Here is a 20,146-nt window from a genome sequence, read left to right as displayed (position 1 = left end):
AGCAGAACGTCAGTTGTGAAAGCATGTCTATTCCATATCTAGCTTTATTCCATAACCTCATCACTTATAGTTGGGGGTGCTTTTTTGACTAATCAGTGCACTGATCACCGTTCAGAAGTTTGCTTCATGGGGGAAACTGTAGCAGAGCTGGAGCCTCTTCTGCAATTAAGTGCTTTACCAGTCCCTCTTAAAATACGTTTAAAGGATTAGGCAGCAGAAAAAGCCCTGGTCACCTTCTTAGGCCCAGGCGCGATCAAGGCATTCGCTTAGGATGAAAAAGATGGGGTTTTGATTCCCCCCTTAGCACGGGTGTGTTGGAGTCCAGATCTTCTCCATTCAGGGCAATTTCTCAATAGTATATTCAGTGTAGGTAGAGAAATTGCTCCTGGTTACCTGGAATAAGAAGCAGCTGGAGGAAGTCCTCAGGAGGACTGGGTAACCAGGCTTGTAGGAAATGCTGAGCAAGCCGCGAGTGCTTAGTCTACAAGAGACATAGTTCCTGCGCAAAGTCAGAGATGGTCGTGGAGAAAAGCGGAAAGAAGTTCCTCGTGTGTGCTGCAGGTAGGAAGGAGAGTCATGAGTTTTAAACTTTGTTGGGAGACCTCCACATTAGATACGTCTTTCTTTTCTAGCTGTAGTAGTTGTTACCATCTAGAGCAGATGGCACGCATGTTTTAAAATCTTCATTATTGATGGGTTTTAAGAAGCAGTTGGAGCAGAACTTGCCGGAGAAAGTCTGGGTTTACTTGATCCTGCTTTGTTAGGCACAGAGTGAGTCATTTCTTGGTGAGATGAAGCTGCGTTTGCGGTGATTTCTTCTACCATAAATAACGAATGCCTCCAAATCCAAGTGATGAATGTTCTCTTTTGTATATTTTGTCTATTTTCACAAAACCGTAGAAAACGGAATGTAATTTTTCTCTACCTCTTGCTGTGCTGCAGCGTTTTCAAAGACTTCCTTTGAGTCTTCTCCTCCTGTTTGTCTTCCTAGCGTGTGTTTTGCCGCTCGCAGCCATTTGCAGCTTAGCTGTTCTCCTCTAAGCTCTCCCGCTAGAGCTGAGGCTCTGTTTTTCCTTTGAGCGCAAATACCTCTGTGGCTATAATCTCCCAAACATTGCTTTTTCTATGCAAATCTTTAAATAATACAGGCAGATTTTTGGAGGAAAGCAAGAATCTGTTTTAAGAATGTGTTTAATGCTGTCATGGAGAGAGTGGGGGGTCTGTTTTTATTGGGCTGGAGAGTCAAGTCAAGCATTCGATACTGTCTTATACCCGTGAGCATGTTTTCAAATCTCGTTCTTCTCTCAGTCTTATCATCAGCTCTATTGGCCTGAATTTGTGACATCTTTTAACAGGTCAATAAATGCTTTCTCTCTGCTGTTTTATAAAGGCATTTGTTCAGTACAGGGTTTTTTTGGTACTAAAGTGATGGGCAGTCCTGGCAGACCTTTTCTTATGAGACTCAAATATAATTTGCCTGGGTTGTCACTTCTAGCTGGTTAGAAGGGCACTGGCCCATCATAAACCGCCACAAATCTGTGATATTAATTGGATGTGATGTGCTGTTGTTGGAGTTTGTGATGTAGATGGAGTTTGTTTTGTCAACGAGTTGATTTTCCCATCTCTTGCTGTGCTAAAGCAGTAAGCGTTTCTTTTAGGAAAATTCCCTTGTTTATTTAATATTCCAGTTTTTCAGTAGGAAGACTTATAACTTGTTCAGAGCTCATATGCTGTTTCCCTGTTTCTCACGTGTTTGGTTTATAATGGATGTCTTCTGCTACCCTCTCTTGGATTGCACAGACATAATTATCTGTAAAAAATATGCCGTGATGCATTCTCCCCCAATTTCGGAGTGTAATGGTGCAACCACAGTAAAATTTGTCCAGATGTCTGGGAGCATTATCTTCTTCTATCAGTTTATTCCTCATTTGGGAGTGCTAGGGTTGGGATAATGAACTTTCATTTTATACTTCGTGTAATTCCTTTTTAGTTGTTTCTGTTTGCACTTCTTACACTGTGGACCACGCGTTCCAGTGAAAAAGAGAGCTTCCCAAGGAAAAAACAAAGGATATTATTGAGAACATGAACAATCATATTTTTCTGCACTTAGTTGGCCAGTTCTGTCTTATTATTGTTTAATACATTCAGCTGAAGATATTTAGGGTTGTTTTTTGTTTAAACAAATAATGAAGGTTTCCAAACTTTCTTAATTCCACTGCAGCATAGCATGTGTTTAAGCTAATAAAAGCAAATCCTGCTTTAATTGTGCTCACAAATCAAGTTCACCGGGCACTTCATGCTTGGCCCCAGACAAAATACTGGGTTTTGCTCTCAAGCCTTCTGCAAGGTCTTTAGGCCTTGGGTGGGTTTGGGTTTGCTCTGGGTGCAGAAGAAGCCGCCAAATTGTGCATCCAGAAGGCGTTTAGTTTAGGGCTTATGATTACCCCAAAGGCATATGCCAGGACTTGCTCTCCAGAGTTCAGGTTTGCAAAAAATGTATGGGTTTGGATTTTTTAGCTCCCCACAATGTGGAGAATACCTTTTATGCAGTTATGTGATCCAAAGTAAAAAGCAAAACCCCCTGTGAAAGGAAAAACATGATTTATTTTGGGCTATATTCACCTCTCTGCAGGGAACTCCTCCCAACAGCCCTCTCCCTTCTCGCTTTCCACTTGATCATCAACGTTCCTGAAACTGGAGCAACGCGTTGGGGACCTCAGTTTAATATTAAGGGCGTAGAAATGTGTTTACACCATGTAACGGACTGTGATAAAGCAACTTGTGAACTAACTGTTCTTGTAAACAGCTTCTGTAGAGCTCTGTCATATCGGTGCCGGGCTTGCACTAACACTGCGTGTAGATGCATTGCTAATTAGTCTACGGATGACAGGTGTTTTTAATTAAAGCCGTTACAGCACTGCTTTCCTTCCTTTGGAACATACATGGTGCCTATGTGTTTCATTTAGCATTGCTTGGGAATATTGATGAACATCAAGTTTTTTATGGAAAATAGAGAATGAGAGACCAAGGTATTGCAGAATCCCAGACTGATTGAGGTTGGCAGGGACCTCTGGAGGTCATCTGGTGCAACCTCTCTGCTCAAGCAGGGCCAGCTAGAGCTGGTTGCCCAGCGCTGCATCCGGATGGCTTTTGAGTATCTTCAAGGAGGCGAAACTCCACAACCTCGCTGCCAGCCTGTAGAGTAGTGGAGATACAGCTTCAAGGTCAGAGTACTTGCAGGAGATTTGGAGACCCAACTGCATATCCCTCATCCTGCCCCAGACCGAATTCGATCTCAGTCCTGTGAACCCTGGGCTGGTGGGTTCTCTATTGCTGCATTGCCCCCTTACATTGACTGGCAGGTCCAGCCTGGCCTAGGAGACCTTTGCTGAGGTCTTTGCTACCAAACAAGAGCAGAAGTTTCCTTTTTGGCAAAAGAAAACAACCAAACTTGGATGTAAAACTCCTGATAAGGTCTTCAATAATTCTAACAGTCCTTAGTTTGTTGCTGACCCCGTGCCCTTCACAACTCTGTGCTTTGCATTTTTTATGTCTGTGTGTGGCTTCAGTCAATCTTTTATCTGTTGCTGGTTAGAGCTGATCTTTTCTGTTTTCTGCCCTTTTTATTTATTTATTTCTGGTGGGATGGAAGTAGACCAGGAAAAAATTTGCCCAGTCATACATGTGACTGAGTAGGTTTGCAGCAAAGATTAATTGCAGTAAATCCTTAACTGATTCTTAGTTGATTACCAGCTTTACGAGTGGTTCTCCAGATGTTTACCACAAGTGGTCTCCCGTCATCACAAAATACATCTTGGCTGCTAGAAGAAGATCAGATTTCCATTATATGCCGCTTTTCTGGGGAATGCTTGTTCAGCCCTAGACGATGAGGGCAAATTATCTCTGGAAGATAGATGAGAGAAATGCAGCTAGACTTATGACCTGCATAGAGGGATCTATTAATCGAGGTTTCTCTTGTATTGCAGTGTTCCCACATTCCAGAGCCTTCCTGAGGAGATACTTAGTAAGCTTGCAGATGTCCTTGAAGAGGTAAGTGCTTTTAATTTTGAGAGCTAATGAGTTCAGAGTCTGCGAGCCTTCTGTTGGCAATATCCAGGCTCTCTTTTTCCAAAAGAACAGCTTCACAGTTTTGCTCCCAGTTATGGTTGGCTGTTCCAGCACGTTGAGACGATGAGAGGAGCTGTGTGAAAAATGAATCCAGTTTTGAACAGGGCTTATGTATTTTTAATTGGATTTCTATCCAACTGGGGAGCGAAACAACCATTTCCAGCAGTGTGCAGAAGGGAAATCTTCTTCTCCAGCCCCTGGTTGAGTGATGGAGAAGGGGGAGTGTGAAAAGATCATCTCCTTTCAAATTTGGTGGGACGCTTATGTTGGAGGGCAGTATCATGCCTTAAAGGAGGTGTCATGGAAAAGCGGCCACTGTAAGAGTTACAGCAGAGAGGGGTGACATAAGATGTGTTGAGATATTTGATGGTCGGGGTGGAGTTGTGCCTTGCCTACCTGGCTGTAACTAGTATCTCATTAGCATCAGGCTTTTAATGAGTCTTAGAATCATAGAATGTGTTGGGTTGGAAGCGACCTTTAAAGACCCTCTAGTCCAACCCCCCTGCAGTCAGCAGGGACATCTTCAACTAGATCAGGTTGTTCAGAGGCTCATCCAGCCTGGCCTTGAATGTCTCCAGGATGGGGCCTCCACCACCTCTCTGGGCAACCTGGGCCAGTGTCTCACCACCCTCAGTGTAAAGAACTTCTTCCTAATATCCAATCTAAATCTCCCCGCCTTCAGTTTGAAACCGTTCCCCCTCGTCCTATGGCTCCCCTCCCTGATCCAGAGTCCCTCCCCATCCTTCCTGTAGGTCCCCTTTAGGTACTGGAAGGGGCCCTGAGGTCTCCCTGGAGCCTTCTCTTCTCTAGGCTGAACAACCCCAACTCTCTCAGCCTGTCTTCAATTTCTTGTATTTTTTAAAAAAACAAAAGACACCAAGAAAAAAAAACAAACAAAAATAATCAAAAAACCCCCACCCTACCACACACAAAAAAACCACCCCAGCCCCCAAAACGAATCAAAAACCCCCACCTTGCCCTGTTAAGTAAATGTGTAAAATGGATGTAAAATATTTGAATGGCATTGCAGGCAGTTTGTCCACAGGGTTTATTCACATAGCGCTCTGTTCTGGGCCTGCAGAATCGCATGTGATTAAACATTACAGAAACTGTTCAGAAACCATTTCAAAACATAGCCCTGTATGATTTAACTGCAGGAATTCTCTATGTACAACAGTATTTTATTTTCATTCCTTGTTGGTTTTTCTCATACGTGCCTTGCCATCTTGAGCAAGCCTAATAACTGTGCTTATAGAAAAATGTTCGTGTGTATCACCTCTGCCATTGATTTTTTTAAAAAACAGGGCTGCTGACATTTAAGTTGATTATGTTTTCTCCAGAGCATTGATAGGACATTGTTATTTCTTTGCCTTTTTATTTAGAATACAGATAAATTCTGTAATCCGAACAAATCAGCTGTTTGTCATACAGAATAATTGCATATTCATAGATAAGCTTTATTTCCTTTGCTGCTGGAGAAGTGTTCTGATTTAGGGAAAAGAGGTATATTAACTCGATATGCTAGGAATTAAATTTCCCTATCTCGTAACCACATGCCTAACCAGAAACAGATAGTTTATTTGCTTGCGTCGTGTAACCGGCATTAAGCTCCTTACCAAGAGGTAGGGAAAAGAATAAGTGTCCCCAGAGAAGTCTTACTGACTTCAAAGTTTCATGACGGGGGCGGGGGGGGGGCATCATAATGAATAGCAATGAAGAACTGAGGCACAGAAGCAGCATCTGTGGGGATAACTCCATACCCTTAGGGTGGATCTTATGGCAAGAGAGGCTGATCATCCCAGTCTGTACTGGGATATAGGTCCCAGTTTCCTACTTGGAATCACCCTTGTTATTCTCTGTGTTTGTCTTCCATGTTGTACATAAACTAAAAAAATCTGTTTACTGTGATATTACACCTTTTGTATTTAACAGTGTCTAACCTATTGGAACTAAGCAGCAATAACTTTATTTTACCTTCTCTGTTGCTGTAACAAGGATTGCATAAAAGTGGCTGATCTGGCACAGTTTGAGGCAGGGGGGAAAGAAAAAGCTCTTTCTTCATGTCAAGATTTCGTACAGTTTTTCTTTTGATACATTGCTGTGAATAATGTAACATTTCTCTCCTACATTCTTTGAATAATTTCTAAAAACTGTTAGTTAAAATCCAGAAAACAAGATAAAAAAAAAACTGGTTTAATTACCCATTATCCAAATCAGACTTGGAAATGGCGTTATGAAGACAGGAGGAAAAAAGGCCCGTGTTTGATAACATAATTTCATTTCTAGAATTGCTGGAAATTCTACAAGTTCCTTGGATAACTTGAGAATTAACAACACCTGGGAGTATTTCCTTTTCTCTTGCAGTGGCTTCTGACTTGTGCAAGATCACTCCCGTCAATGAAATTGCTCATAATTTCTATAGGTGAGAATAGACACGAGTCTGCTGAGTTCAGTTTTGGCACATTCAAACCCAAGCTACCGACATGCTCTGGTTTTGGCAAGAAACCTCCCAGGAATTAGCTTTCTAGGGCTATAATTTACCCTGGTTCCAAGACCTTATTCTGGGGGTGGAGGTTTCTCCAGCTGTAGATCATTGCAGTTGGTACCGATCTCAAAGCAGCTTTAGGTTGCTCCTGTAGCCCCAGTCCCAGGATTTAGGAATCGCATCCTGGCACAGCTTTACCCAAACCTGACCCTTCTGTCTCCTTCCATTACATTTTAAAAATGATATTAATATTTCTTAACGTCACGTATTAACAAGCATCAATGTAATTTATAGCTGACTTTATTAACATCTCTCCAACTGTTGCGTAACGACCGCAGTGATTTTTCACCACAGTGGGAAGCCCAGCGTCCCTTCCAGCACAGAGGTTGATTTTAGTTTGGTTATAACGCCGTCTCTGCGTTGTTCATCCTTGTGCTTGCCAAACAAAATGCATGACACAACAAATAATACGTTTCTGCAGCTCAAGACTTAATTCTTGTTTTCACTTAGATGTTGGCAGCGTGGTGCCTTGAGGAGATGAGGTTTGTCTGTAGGATGGTCTTTTCCAATCGCTTGCGATTGTTTGCCCTGAACCCATCTGATGCAAAGTTCCTGCGAGATTTGTCCAAAGTATGGGGTAGGATGAGAAGAAAGGGTTAAATTAGTGGATGCTGGATCAAAATGAATGCGTGCGTTTATAGTCAGCTCAGCCTCCACTTCCCATAAACTAAGCTATTGGCAGGGGGGAGCCGTTTGGGAGAGGTGGGGAAGCAAGGGTTAACGGTGCTCATGCTGTGCAAGGGGTGAAGGACCCAAATTCATCAGTTATTCTGTACGGAGAACAACTGTTCTCTATATTTTTTCATAGCTTGGTGCATATCATCCCACGCTTGCTGTGTGCCTGGGATGTGAGAGGCAACATGTAGCACTGGAGCCCAGGAGCTCAATAATGCCATTTTTAATATTGTCCTCAGGGTTTTCCTAACTTGTCTTCCTTGGTGCCTGCTTTTTTATATTTTTCTTTAGTTGCGAAAACCCTTCTTGACCCACCCCCAACTCTTCAAGCGTCATTCCCTGAGCTGCTCCTTCCTAAAAACCCTGTTGCCCAGTGCCCTGGTGTGTGTGTGCTTGCAGCTCTGCTGCTTAACAGCATTCAACCGGTGGCAAAACAGTTCCACTGTACCATGTTTTGGTAAAGAAAATCAACACGTTTATGTTTAATTATTGGAGATTTAACATAGTTGGGAAAGATAACAGCGCCGGGGTGCTGCTTAAACATAGCTGTGTGCCTTACCCCCATCCGAGCACTGCATATCTTGGATTTAATACCTGGATTGGTATTTATTGTATAAATAATCTTTGCTCTGGATGCACGCAAATCTCCTTTGGAAAACAGTAAAAGTGGCGTCTTGCGCATTCATGAAACGTCCGAATAATTTGAATTTCCTGGGGTGAAAGAGGGGAATTTGTTTGGAAATTGAACGACTCGCTGTAGAACATAAACAGTCAAGATTAAAAGTCCCTTTTTTTTTTTTTATAAACCTGAAAAACTTTGGAGAAAATGCAAAAGCCTTGACCTTTCTTTCCCCAAATTTGAAGGCTTTGAAACAATTTATGGTTGTCTTTTCTGATTTCAGACTTTCTGTTTTTCTTAGAGTTAAAAAAGTTGTTTTGGTTTGTTTTCGTTTTTCAATTGGGCACCCTTAATATGTATCAGCTATATATCACAAAAATAAATGGATTTTTGGTAGTAAACAGCTCTTTTCTAAGAATATGTAGCCGCAGCATTATGGCACTTCATTATAATGTGGGCGGTTTGTATCAGAAGGGAATGAAGTATTGGTTTATTTTTTTTTTTATTTTTTTTTAAGGAAACTAAAATGCATCGAAACACCTGTAGAATAACTTACAGCAACTGAGGTGCTGGCCTCATATGTGACACTACTGCCAACATTTAGGGTCCTGTCCCCTCTGCCAGCCCCCAAACTGGGAGGTGAGGCAGGGTTACAGCTGCTCTGATGGGAAATACGGGAGGAGAGGGAAGAACATCTTCCCCAGCTTCAGGTCTCAGAGTTTTTACCTCTCTTTCTCATGGAAATGGAGAAAATAGCGTCTGTAAGGACTCGGAGGTATCATAAAGAGCCCTCCGGGTCACAGCACTATTAATATTACATGGACAACATGTGTCTGGTTTCTTGCCCAGTGATCATCTGGAAGGTTCTAACACTGGCAGCATTTTTAGTCTTTATGGATTAACTCCATTTGTTAAATGAAATTAAACCCTTAAGGGAGGAGGATGGGGAGTCTGTAAGAAGTGGATCGAATTACCAGGAGCTACACCGCAGGTGAGAGAATAAAAAGGGATGTTTATGGTTATAGAGGAGAAAAATCAAACAAAAACCCCAAAGCGCCCAACCTCTAGCATAATTTCTCAAGATGTGACTCCTCATGGTAAACACAGAGGTGCCTTGTGTCCCTGTAGTAGAGTCCCTGTAGGACACGTGGTTGGCCACTGTTAAGCACCTTTGCTTTGTCTTGGTGATTGCCGGGGGGGGGGAATCAGAGAAGTGGCACTTTGCTGATGGAGCAAAGGGGGCGCTTTTCCCCGCTGTGCTCCCAGTTGAAGCCTGGTGCCTTTTTTTGGTGAGGTTGTGTGTACGAGAGCAAGTAGGAACCGCTGGACGTGCGCGTGGGTTGGCAGCGGGTGGACCTCCCATCGGTGGCCTTCAGCTCGGACCGTGCATTCTGAAGAGCTTTCCAAGAGCTCAGCAGGAGGAAATTAGTGCTTCTGGCAGGAGAGTAGACGCTGAGAAGAGGGAAACCAACGGTCAGGCAGGAGGAGAGTCAAGCTTGAGAAGGTGTTTGAAATGTCTGCAAGAAGAGGAAGGTTGGTCCGGGGTCTGCGTTCCTGGCGTGGTTGAGGGTGAGCAAGTAGCGGGCATGGGCAGCACTCGGAGACTCTTGGCTGGCATCTCCTCTCTTTCTCTTTTCCTTCTTTCTTTGGGGGGAAAAAAAATGGGGATTTCTTTTCCATCTTGAAGTTGGTTCCCTTTTAGGTAGTGTTTTTCCTCTTTCAAGGGTATCCTCTGTGTCATTTAAATGTAAAGCTTACATCCTTGACTGATTCATATCTCAAATCAGTAGTTCAAGTAACAATAAGTGTAATTAAGGTTGCTTGACCTTGTCTCTTTTGAAACCATTTACAGTTGCTTATGATTTTGATGACTTATCCGTTCAATCTAAAATTATTCATTGCGGCTGCTGGCCTACAGGTGATTTTTCTAATTTTTTTTTTTTTTTTCCCTCGACTCAAACTACTAATCCTTTTTCAAAGAAGGAGATTGCTTTGCCCAGCTGTCAGGGATGGGCTTGTTATCCACCTGAATATCTGTCCCAGCTCCGTGGAGTTATGTAGGGCTTTCAAGATGGGGGGAAGGGGCAGCTGGAGAAAATAATACGCGATTTAAAAGTTTTATAGTTACAAATACACAGGAGGGAGCTGAAATGAGGTTTCGTTGGCATTTTTGACTATCACTCTCTAAATCCTGTGTACTTGATGTTCCTTCGCTGTTTGGGATTTAGCGTACTAATCCATGTAAGATGTTATATGTATGAATCTGAGCAGTTGGAGCGACAGCAAGCAACAAATGCAATTTCAATTCGGTTACTAAAATATTAGAGATGGTTTTTGCGTAGATAATGTCAAACCTGAACTATGTCTAATGTCTTCTTGTGTGTCATGTATCCAGAACTCTAGATAGATTTGCCACTTACATTTTACCGCTATATATATAGTATTTTATGATATATTGCAAATATGTAGTATTTGTTATATATACAATACAAAATAGATCTTAAAATATAATATAAATGTAACTAATTACACTAAATCAAGTATGCAAACCACTTCATTAACTCATCCTAGGTTTTCCTTGCTAAAACTCCAGAGTTTGGCTTGGGAGTGCGTCAGGGCCCTGGATCTGCCATCCTCCATATCTCCCACTGTGCATTTGGGAAATTATTTCACTAGAAGCACTGAACCTTCCAAATTTTAATTTAATGCATTACGGAGGTCCAAGTGCCAGTGATGTGCTTCCTCCAGGCCCAGGCAGCTCTGACTTGGCTACCTTGTTAATCCCAACGCGTATATGGTCACGGGCAAATGGTGCTGCCAAACTATTTGAGCAGCGCGAGCGAAGAGAAATGTGTTAAATACCGCCGGCAGATGATGCCAAGCCTGAAATCTGTGTTCTTGCAGCTCCCTGGCTGCGTGTGGAGCGCATCTTGGGAGCGTGATCTCAAAAGTGCTGAAAGCACGGATCGCGGCGCCTGTCTGCAGCCATTTCATTAGTGCCGCTGGAAATTTATGTGATGAGGGTTGCTTGCGGCTCTTTTTTTTTTTTTCTTTTTTTTTTTTCCCCTCAGTTAATGAATTGAATAAGGTGCAAACGGTAAATGGAAAACAAAATTCGTGTCTGTTGCTAGTGGCCCGCCTTCAGTGGCAGCTCCTGATGAAGAGGAGCAATTTTGGAGAAAGTTTCACTGCATAGTTCAGCTTCAAAAGGGGGCTTGAGCAGCCCCGTCGTGGTTGGCCAGCCTCCGTGCAAAGAGGCCAACCGTCCTTTTTGCTCCGCGTTGTGAAATTCGTACGGATCAGAAATTCTTAGGATGCCTGCGTTTAACGCTGTCTGACTACAGTCCTCCTTTTGCACAGAATTGCACAGCAGCAGTGACTAGAACAGGAAAAAATAGGCAAAATGAATTAGCTTTCAATATACTTAGTATTTTTTTGCTGCCTAAATAAGACTGAGGATCGCTCTTAGGTAAAGGAAGCCAGGTCTAATGCAATCCTTTGCTGGTCCATCCTGCAGGTGACAACTGTCACTACGTAGAGCTTGACAGTAGGTTCTGCCTGGACTGAAGGTGATCGACAGCAGATAAATATTCATCTGACTTAGGGACACGCGTTAGATTTGAGGGGGAATTAGAAATAAACAGTAAACTGTTTATCTTAGGAAAGATTTTATTTGTCTTTTCCGATTACAGTGACGCTCTGAGGTAGCACGTTTACCAAAGGAGCTATGGAATATAGTGAGAGAAGTGCTGCTTGTGAGGGCAACTAAACACATTCAATCACGGTTGATTCAATCGCATATGGGCGAAATTTCAACTTGATTTGTGCTTAATTTTTCAAATGATGTTCATGAAAACTTAGCTTTGTTTTTGCAGGTGTTCCAGGAAAAAAGCATTTTGGGTCTGCTGGGGGAAAAGAAAAAAAAAAAAGGCAATAGAAAATAAAATGCAGTTGGGAAAAAATGACATGCAAGAGTCCAATGAAGTGCTCGGTTGCAGCATCCAGAGCAATGGAGTAGAATAGTATCCTCCTCTTATGTCACTGATGAACTTTTTCTTTAAACCTATGGAATATGTAGGTATAGTGCACGTATGCTGTATTTTCCACCACACGTCACAGCTGTTCAAAGAATTGAGAGCAATTTCTTCCAGCGTGAGAAACAAGGAGTGCTGATAGAAATGGAAAATAGCTCAATCTCTTTCAGTTTTTATGAGAGTAAAAAATGCAAATGAATTACCTAAATCTAATTTCAAAACGTCTTAGGGAGAAAAAGAGAAAAATGCGATTATTTCTCTGTAGCTGCTGACATGACTCTATAGCGATGCTTCCTTTAGAAGCTGCTCTAGCACTAGCATCAGAATAAAAGGTGTCACTTTGATATAAGTTTTCCTTTTGTTTTTCTTTCTTTTGGGCACTGACCATTTGAAGGCAATTACAAATAAGCTCATGCTTAATTTATCGCAGCAGAGGAAAGGAGTTAAATACTCCCTGGTCCCTGCAGATGCTTGTCAGGACCATCATCATGCATGTGCATATTATGATGACCAACTCGATTGCCCTGTTCTTCTGTAGTGGTAGAAATGAAGAGGGTGTTTCTTCACACGGCAGTTAATAGATCTGCAAAAACTATTGTTAGAGGGTGATGGAGATAGAGAAAAGCTTTGTGGGTTGGAGAGGACACTTGGAGCATCCCTTGAGGTTGAGGGTCTCAATTTAGCAATGCTTCAGCAGAGCTTATGGGCTCAGAACAAGACCGACAAGGATCTAGCAAGCTCTTCATACAAGTAACAAAGAAGTTATTAAAAAATTGTGGCCTGATGAAGTAGCTTGCAAGCAAACTCAAGATTGCATCAGGTGAATGGTTCAGTCTAACTAGACCGTAATCTCTTATTCGGATTTGAGGCTGTTATTTCATTTGAAAGCGAGTTGAAGGACAACAGGACAAGTTGTCTGTTAAAATCAAAATTTGCAGCCAAACTGAATAATCCATTTAACTCTCCCATCCTACTAAAAAATGCATGTGATTATTTTGATGGTTTCCACGGACACTCCATGCTAGCAGAAGTGAAACCCAGAAAAACTAAATGAGATGATGCTGATGCCCTTCTCCTTGTTTGGGATTTGGCACCCAAGGTGCATCCCACCACGCTGATTTTTGGTCCGGTGGGAGCGGGGCAGAAAGCTGCCTTTGGACCAGAAACGCTGGGTCTCTGCAAACAAAAAACAACCAAATAATATCTTCTGTGAATAATGCGGGAATGGGAAGTGGAAACTCATGAATACCCGAGATAAACGTGGCTAAATATTTCTCTGATTTAATATGACCATGGTTGAGGAAAACAGAGTGCCGCTGGTTAAAATAAAGGTGCTGGAAAGTCAAGGTCTAATCAAGGCCTTGAGTGATTGGCTCCTTTTTCTCAATATTCTTGCTTTTCTAGAAGGGTGTGTAATGCAGAAAATGCTGGAGCTAGCTATGCCAACAGAGCAGATGGACTTTTTTAGGAAAAACAGCATTAGAGGGTTTGTAAATAGGGAAAACTTTCTAAAAATATGGATATAGGCTTTACTATAAAGATGGGGTTATTAGGAATGTGTGAGGGGATGGCAGTATCTCTGCCAGCTCCAAAATGTAGATACCATAATGAACGTAGGGAAGAGGTTCAGCATCTGTATGGCTGGCCTTCGTGTTCTGCTCGTGACAGGAACGCTTGCTTTAGAAATAGCTTGGTATTTCTACCTTGACAAGCGTTGGCAAAACATGCTAAGGGTTAGTTTTTTCAATTCTTTAAGGCATGTTCGGTTCATCTCGGGATACCTTTTTGCTTCATATTCCATCCCCGAGCTGTGCAGGATCTATGAGGTCTTGTGGGCATCGGCATTGCGGGTTTGGCTGTGCCATGCCTCCAGTTTAGCAAGAAATACTCTCTCGTGCACCCCCTTCCCTACCAAGGTCTTGGCTAAGTCCATCCCTGGCTTTTAAAACCTTAGCTGCTGCCCTTGTGGTTTTTGCTGAGACTAGTCCTGTTTCCAGTTTCTTCCACTGGGCCAGCTGGGTCTTTCTCTTGCTCTTTCTCCACAAAACCTCTATTGCCTTTTCTTCCCCATCCCCTCCATCATTTGCCACCGAACCCCTCTTTCTCTGATGAAATCCCTGTACCGAGAGCCTGTGAAGACCTTTCCATGACTTCCACCCATTTGATTCGATGGCAGGATGAACAGCTTCAGGTCTTCTCATGGTGGGACCTGTTGGGTATTTGCAGTGGATGCAGCTGGTGAACAATGCTCTCTTTAAAAATGATTTTTACGAAACGAATTGTAAAATCTCTCCAGAACTAGCCTGCATTCACACTGAAAATCCCAGCAGCATCGGAGGGATCTTTTGTTCAGAGTATTGTCCACAGGGAGCCGGATTCCTCCGGAGACAGCAAGAGTTTATTATTATTTAATTTACTGTCAGAAGTGCTGCTGCTCTTTTCTCTGGGCTTATTTCCTAAACCACAAAATACAGGATCTGGGTGGTTGTTTTGTTTTTTTTTCTCCCCCAGTGCAAATTGTAAAATCCACTGAAGTGAGGTCAAATGCATCCCAGCTGGAGAATTACATCTTCTGCAGCCATCCAAAGCATGTGGATATATGTATTAATGTAAATCTCCACAAGAATCCCGCGGGACACTTGGAAGGGTGGGAGTTTGGGGTTGTAAAGAGAGATTTCCTCAGCTGCTAACGCAGAATGGTAGCTTGCCACATTCTTGTGGAGCCACATGGAGAAGCCATAACCGTCTCGTTAGCATCAAATATTAGCTGTCCTGTCTATGCAGCAGCACCCAGTGATGAAGATGCAAAAGCCGAGGCTGAATTTTCAAGTGTGGTGCTTGTATTGTGATTTTTAAGGGGTTTTTTTATTTATTTTTTTTTTAGTTTATCCTCCAAAAGGGTTTTACGGTTGCCTGTTTTTCAGCTGCCTCTCAAATAGCATCATCCTTTCCAGCTTATTAGGCTGTCCCCCTGCATTAGGCATCCCCCTCTCGTTAATTAAACACAGAAAAAGCCACTCCAGCAATGATGCAGTTGCTGTCAGGGCACGTGGCGAAGGCAGCACCATGGAATGGTATTCAGCAGAACAGAAGAAAAATTACGGAGATGCTGCTTCAAGCTCCAGTATTTCATTTTTATCATTTTCAGTAACAGTGGGTTGAGTGGATGTTAAAGCTTTCTATGGTAAGTTAGTGATAAGATGATAATTTATAAGGCTACTGCGCTTGCCATCACCACTCTCAGGTTATACAGGTTTTTGGGCGTAGGTGTTTTTGTCTTTGACAGGTTGGATTAAACCCAGCTGTGGCCTATTTTTATGCTCTCTGTAAGCGGATTCTTCGGACAGTCTGTCACAGCTATAAAAGAAAGGGAAGAAAAAAAAAAAAAGGCAAAAAACCCCCCAAAACCTGAAATTGATTTTTGTTGGTAATCTGAGATGTTTTCCAGGGTTTCATAGATATGAATAAAAAAAAAAATAAAAGGATTTAAGTAAATCTGTAATGTGTCATTTGCACTGGCAGATTTGCAGACTGTCTTTGAGAAACATGCAAGATGGATGTCAATTTCCTGTAGGAGGTAGGACAGCAGGGAGGTCCGGGGGTGCAACTCAGGAGTTCCAAGAAACGTCTCCTTGGTGATCCAGCCATGTGCTGAACCTTCCCACGTCCATTAATTTACTATTTCTAGTTTTAAGAGGCTTTGCACTATACGTTCGGGCAACGTGTACGTGGATTCTGTTTTTTCCGTCAATTTTATTTGCTGCTTTTGCCTGCAGACAAGTTGAGGCCGAAGGCTTGGTGGTTGCCCTTCAGCTCTTATGTTGAGCAAAGACAATATATTCAATTCAAACTGAAATACAATTAAAATTTGTGCATCTGGTGGTTTCAGCTGCAGCCAGCGTGGCTCAACTCGAGCCCAGAACTATTTTCCCAACTTTTTCTCAACTCAACTATTTTCCCAGCTGGGAAATACCCCAGCAGCGCCTGGAGCCAAAGGCTGCTGCTGCCGCCCTTGGGACATGGGCAATGCCTTGGGGCCGGAACCACTGCTGGGGTGTTTCCCCTTCTATCCGAGTAAGTTGAAAATTGAACTAGAAAATCAGACTTTAGGTAAGAAATACTCTTCTAAAAAAGTCCACTTGTTTCTAGTAACGTATCAGCAGCAAGGTATGGCACCTCCTTGCTCCAAAGTGATGGGCAGGGTACAGAATCGTATAGCAAATGATCCCTTTTTAAATAATAATAATAATAATAATAATAATAATTATGATGATGATGATACTTTGGCTACTGATTTTAAGATAATACAAAAGTTAAAGAACTGTATCTGTGAAAAAAAAAAACAACACATGAATGTTGGCAATAGTCCCTCTTCCTCCTGCATCACCCACCTAAGCTCAGGACTAGCAGCCTGGTTGGCATGGAGCGTCGCCGGGGGCCCGACGCCAGAATTAAAAAGAAACTTTTCTGACAGCCTGAGCTCTCTCAGCCACCTAATGATTTCCGGGATGGATCTCCCTGGTGATGCGCAGGCTTTGTGGAGGCACAGGGGCTTCATGGGCAGCCTGGAGGGAGAGCGTGCGTGTCTCTGATGCACTGAGCATCTCCTTCTGCGAGTTTATTTTAATAGCGGTTTCCAAAACTCCCCAATTTTAACCCACGTTATCACTAGTTAGATGAATACATACATACATACATATACAGACTGATTTTGGTGGCAATGAACCAAAGAACCAAAATCCAGCCTTGCGCTTACTTGAAAATATTCCGTGATTTGCAGTCTCTAACCCTGAATGGTCTGAAGCAGAAAAAGTGAATTGTTTCTAATGAAGCACCGTATATCTGTGAGGCACAGACAATGCACTTTTATCTGTAAAAGCAGAAAAATATAATTAGCAATTATATTAAAAAGCAAATATTAATTAACTTGATGGGTGTTTTGCCTTTGATTCAAACTTTATTCTGCTGGTTTCTCTTATACCATTGCCCACAGTGACACCTACTGGCACTTTGAACAAGGCTGGCTTGCAGGCTGTAGACTTGGGAGGAAGTCATGCCAGGGATTAATTAGGAATAATGAAGAGAATGGTAAATGCGGTCATGGAGACACCTGTGGCCACCCAAGGAATGGCCACCAAGCTTTGATTGCTCTACACCAGGACATCAAGCTTTGAGTCTTCCTTCCGTGTAGTGATAGGACGAGGGGCAATGGTTTTAAACTAGAGCAGGGCAGGTTTAGATCAGACATTAGGAAGAAGTTCTTTACACTGAAAGGTGGTGAGACACTGGCCCAGGTTGCCCAGAGAGGTGGTGGAGGCCCCATCCCTGGAGACATTCATGGCCAGGCTGGATGAGGCTCTGAGCAACCTGATCTAGTTGAAGATGTCCCTGCTGACTGCAGGGGGGTTGGACTAGATGGCCTTTAGAGGTCCCTTCACACCCAACACATTCTATGATGCCTGCACCAGGTGAAGAAGAGCCTCTAGCAGTGGAGCCAGTCATTAAGTCCCAGCTTTGTACTAGGCAAAAGATCAAGCATTAAAATGGGGAGCTCCTCTTCCCTTCTCCGGTCTTTGGTGGCTTCTCAAAATATACCCTGCCTGGCACATACTTCTTTTTTCCGGCAGTTTGTTTTCCCTGGGAAATAAACTTGCTCAAACTCACTTGAGTAGCTTTCGTTTTTCTGCCTGTATATTATTAAACATTCAATTAAGGTCTTGGGGATATATTTGAAGTAACTTCTTATTTCTCGCTATTGGTGCGGTATTTGCAGTATCTTGGAGTTGTAATAATAGTAATTGAAAAGCGTCTTTAGGATAGCAGAAAGCCAGTTCATCCTTAATCCATGAAATAGCGGGCGTTGGATATCTTAATAGATAACGACAAGACTAAGTGACTGGAGGAAGGGAGAAGGCATTAGAAACGGAGTTACTGATGTGGTAAAATTGAAATGGCCTTATTTCCATAGTGTGCAGAATGCAGCAAAACACCATTTGAGATAAGTTTTCTTATTTACATTTTTAATACCTTGTGGCTTTCTGTCCTTCTTAATGGGGAATTTCCCGTGGAGCTTCTCAGAGTAGGATTTCTTACCTCTGTCAGATGCTGTCTGCCAGATGGGGCTTGCGAGGGGACGCAAGGCCAGAAGCGGTGATGGGTGATGGCGGGGCTACCTGCTGATACAATAAATTTATCAGCCACGGAGACAGAGTCCTTGATAATGGCTAAATCCCCTTCCTGTGCTGCCTTCCGGTGGAAACGGGACATCTTTCTGGAGGAGAAGCTTTTTGGTTTGACTATATATGCATTGTCAGGTTAGATGAGGGGGGGTTGGGTTTTGGCTTTATGTGTTTCTGAGGATTAGCTGCTTCGAGTGGTTCCTTCTGACCCTGAAAAGGTAAGGCATTCAAAACCATGTTCCTGATCTTCAGCGCTTCCAGGGAGTTCCACAGCTTGGAACTTCTGACTCTCATTTGACGTCTTCAGGGATTATGTAAATAAGAGCATGGGACTGTATTTGGGGGTCATACATAAGTTTTTGGGTATATGGCTTCAGACCCTGTAGTAGTAGAACAGGAATGAAACTCATCATCTCAAAACGTTGTCACAAGAGGACACCGAAAGTTGTATAATTCAGCTTAGGGGTGAACCTTTTCGTACAGCATTCCTGTAACAGATCTGCCTTCAGTACCTTTTTTTGGAGCATCCCCATCTATTTTTACCTTGAAGGAAGGGTTAGACTGGGCTGGGCTGCATAACCTGCTGATCCTTGAGGTAGCACCGGTGCCGGGGCAGTTGGCATTGACAGCGGGTATCTAGAATGAAATCAAGGTGTGGGCTTTCATCAGAAAAGTCTTGTGATCAAAATGTATAGAAACTGAGCAAGAAAGCAGAGAAATTAGCCTCTAAAATGCACACTTGGATCTGAAAATGTATGTTTCTCTGAGGACTTAAAATACAAACGGAATAGAGACACCTATCATTTGGACTGCGTGTAATGCAATAGTGCTGTAGGATACGGCAAGGTGTCTTTTACCTGATCTTTCTGACCTTGGAGTGGAATCCAGATTCGTAAACTCTTTAGTACAATTTTAAGCAGCTGTTTAGGCAACCTGGATTGCCAGCGTAGCCCATAGCCTAAGAAAGATACAGCAGAAGGAACTGGGACTGACGTGGTTTAATCCTGCGGTGGCCTCTCCTTCATTGCTGTGTCTCCCTCGCTGGTGAGGGGTTTGGAAAGGTGAAGGCAAAGCCTGGTCCTTTGTACGTGCCCACCAAGAACTCCAGGGGGGATTTGCAGGTTTTCTTTGCACCATTGAAAGTCACCTCAGGTCAGTTCTTTCGATCAAGCGGAAATACTAAAAAATACCCAGACCTAACTTGCTGGCATGGCAAGAAAACTAATGCTGTTCTCATTGTAAAAAAGAGGAAGGTTTTGCAAACATGGGTGACGGTGAAGAAGTCTGCTGTTTTTTTCCAAAGACGCTTTTCTACATAAGATTATGTTGTGGTCAGACCTCAGAGATGCGCTGGGGGCAAGAAGCAAACCCAGCTTTGCAGGGGCGCAATGCTCGCCGCCGCTGGCGTTCCCCACCAGATGGGAGGTGAAAGGGTCAGAGCGCGCCGGGTCGGGCAGCATCTCCCCAAAGCCTCCTGCTAGACGCACTAAGAGCACTTTGATCCCCTCCTCCAGTCATTTGATGCTCTGTCAGCAGTGGGCAGCTTCGGTAACAGATGCCTAGCATCAGAAATGAAATATTAGCTGCTGTCACGCTGCCATATGCTCAGGGGCCATAGCACGGAGAGGCTGCTTCAGTGTTCATCCTTGGATTTGCCCCACTTGGGTCCCACAACGCACAGCTGGGGTGTCAGGGGGTTGCTTGACCTCAGCACCGTTTGCTGCGTCTTTGGGTATCCCCAGAAAGGGGGAAGAATTCCCCCAAAAGGCAGCTATAGGTTGGGAAGGGCTGGAACTCGGCTCCCCGCTTGGCCACGGGCTTCTTGGGATCAACCAAGTTTGTCTTTGGTTCTCAGCTGCAAGTCATTGGAAAACAGGCAAGAAGGGATCTCTTGCTGGAGATCCAGGTCCTTCAGATGCTCTTCCTCCTTTCAACATTACAACTTGTGCTAAAGTTAAAAAAAAAA

At 43.2% G+C, this 20,146-nt stretch overlaps 1 protein-coding gene across 2 annotated transcripts in view; it reads left to right on the top strand.

The window, feature by feature from the left end:
• Window positions 1-20,146, top strand: part of PRKG1 (protein kinase cGMP-dependent 1) — a 530,384-nt gene that overhangs the window by 361,038 nt on the left and 149,200 nt on the right. For both annotated transcript variants that reach the window (XM_063338936.1, XM_063338937.1), the window contains exon 5: window positions 3,987-4,050. In XM_063338936.1, the coding sequence (XP_063195006.1) occupies window positions 3,987-4,050 (64 nt within the window). The remainder of the gene's footprint in view (window positions 1-3,986; window positions 4,051-20,146) is intronic.

This window comes from Chroicocephalus ridibundus, chromosome 6 (genome assembly GCF_963924245.1).
Source record: "Chroicocephalus ridibundus chromosome 6, bChrRid1.1, whole genome shotgun sequence".
Lineage (NCBI taxonomy): Eukaryota > Metazoa > Chordata > Aves > Charadriiformes > Laridae > Chroicocephalus > Chroicocephalus ridibundus.
The sequence above is the reverse complement of the archived record's forward strand: the minus strand, read 5'-3'. Positions and strand labels throughout refer to the sequence as shown.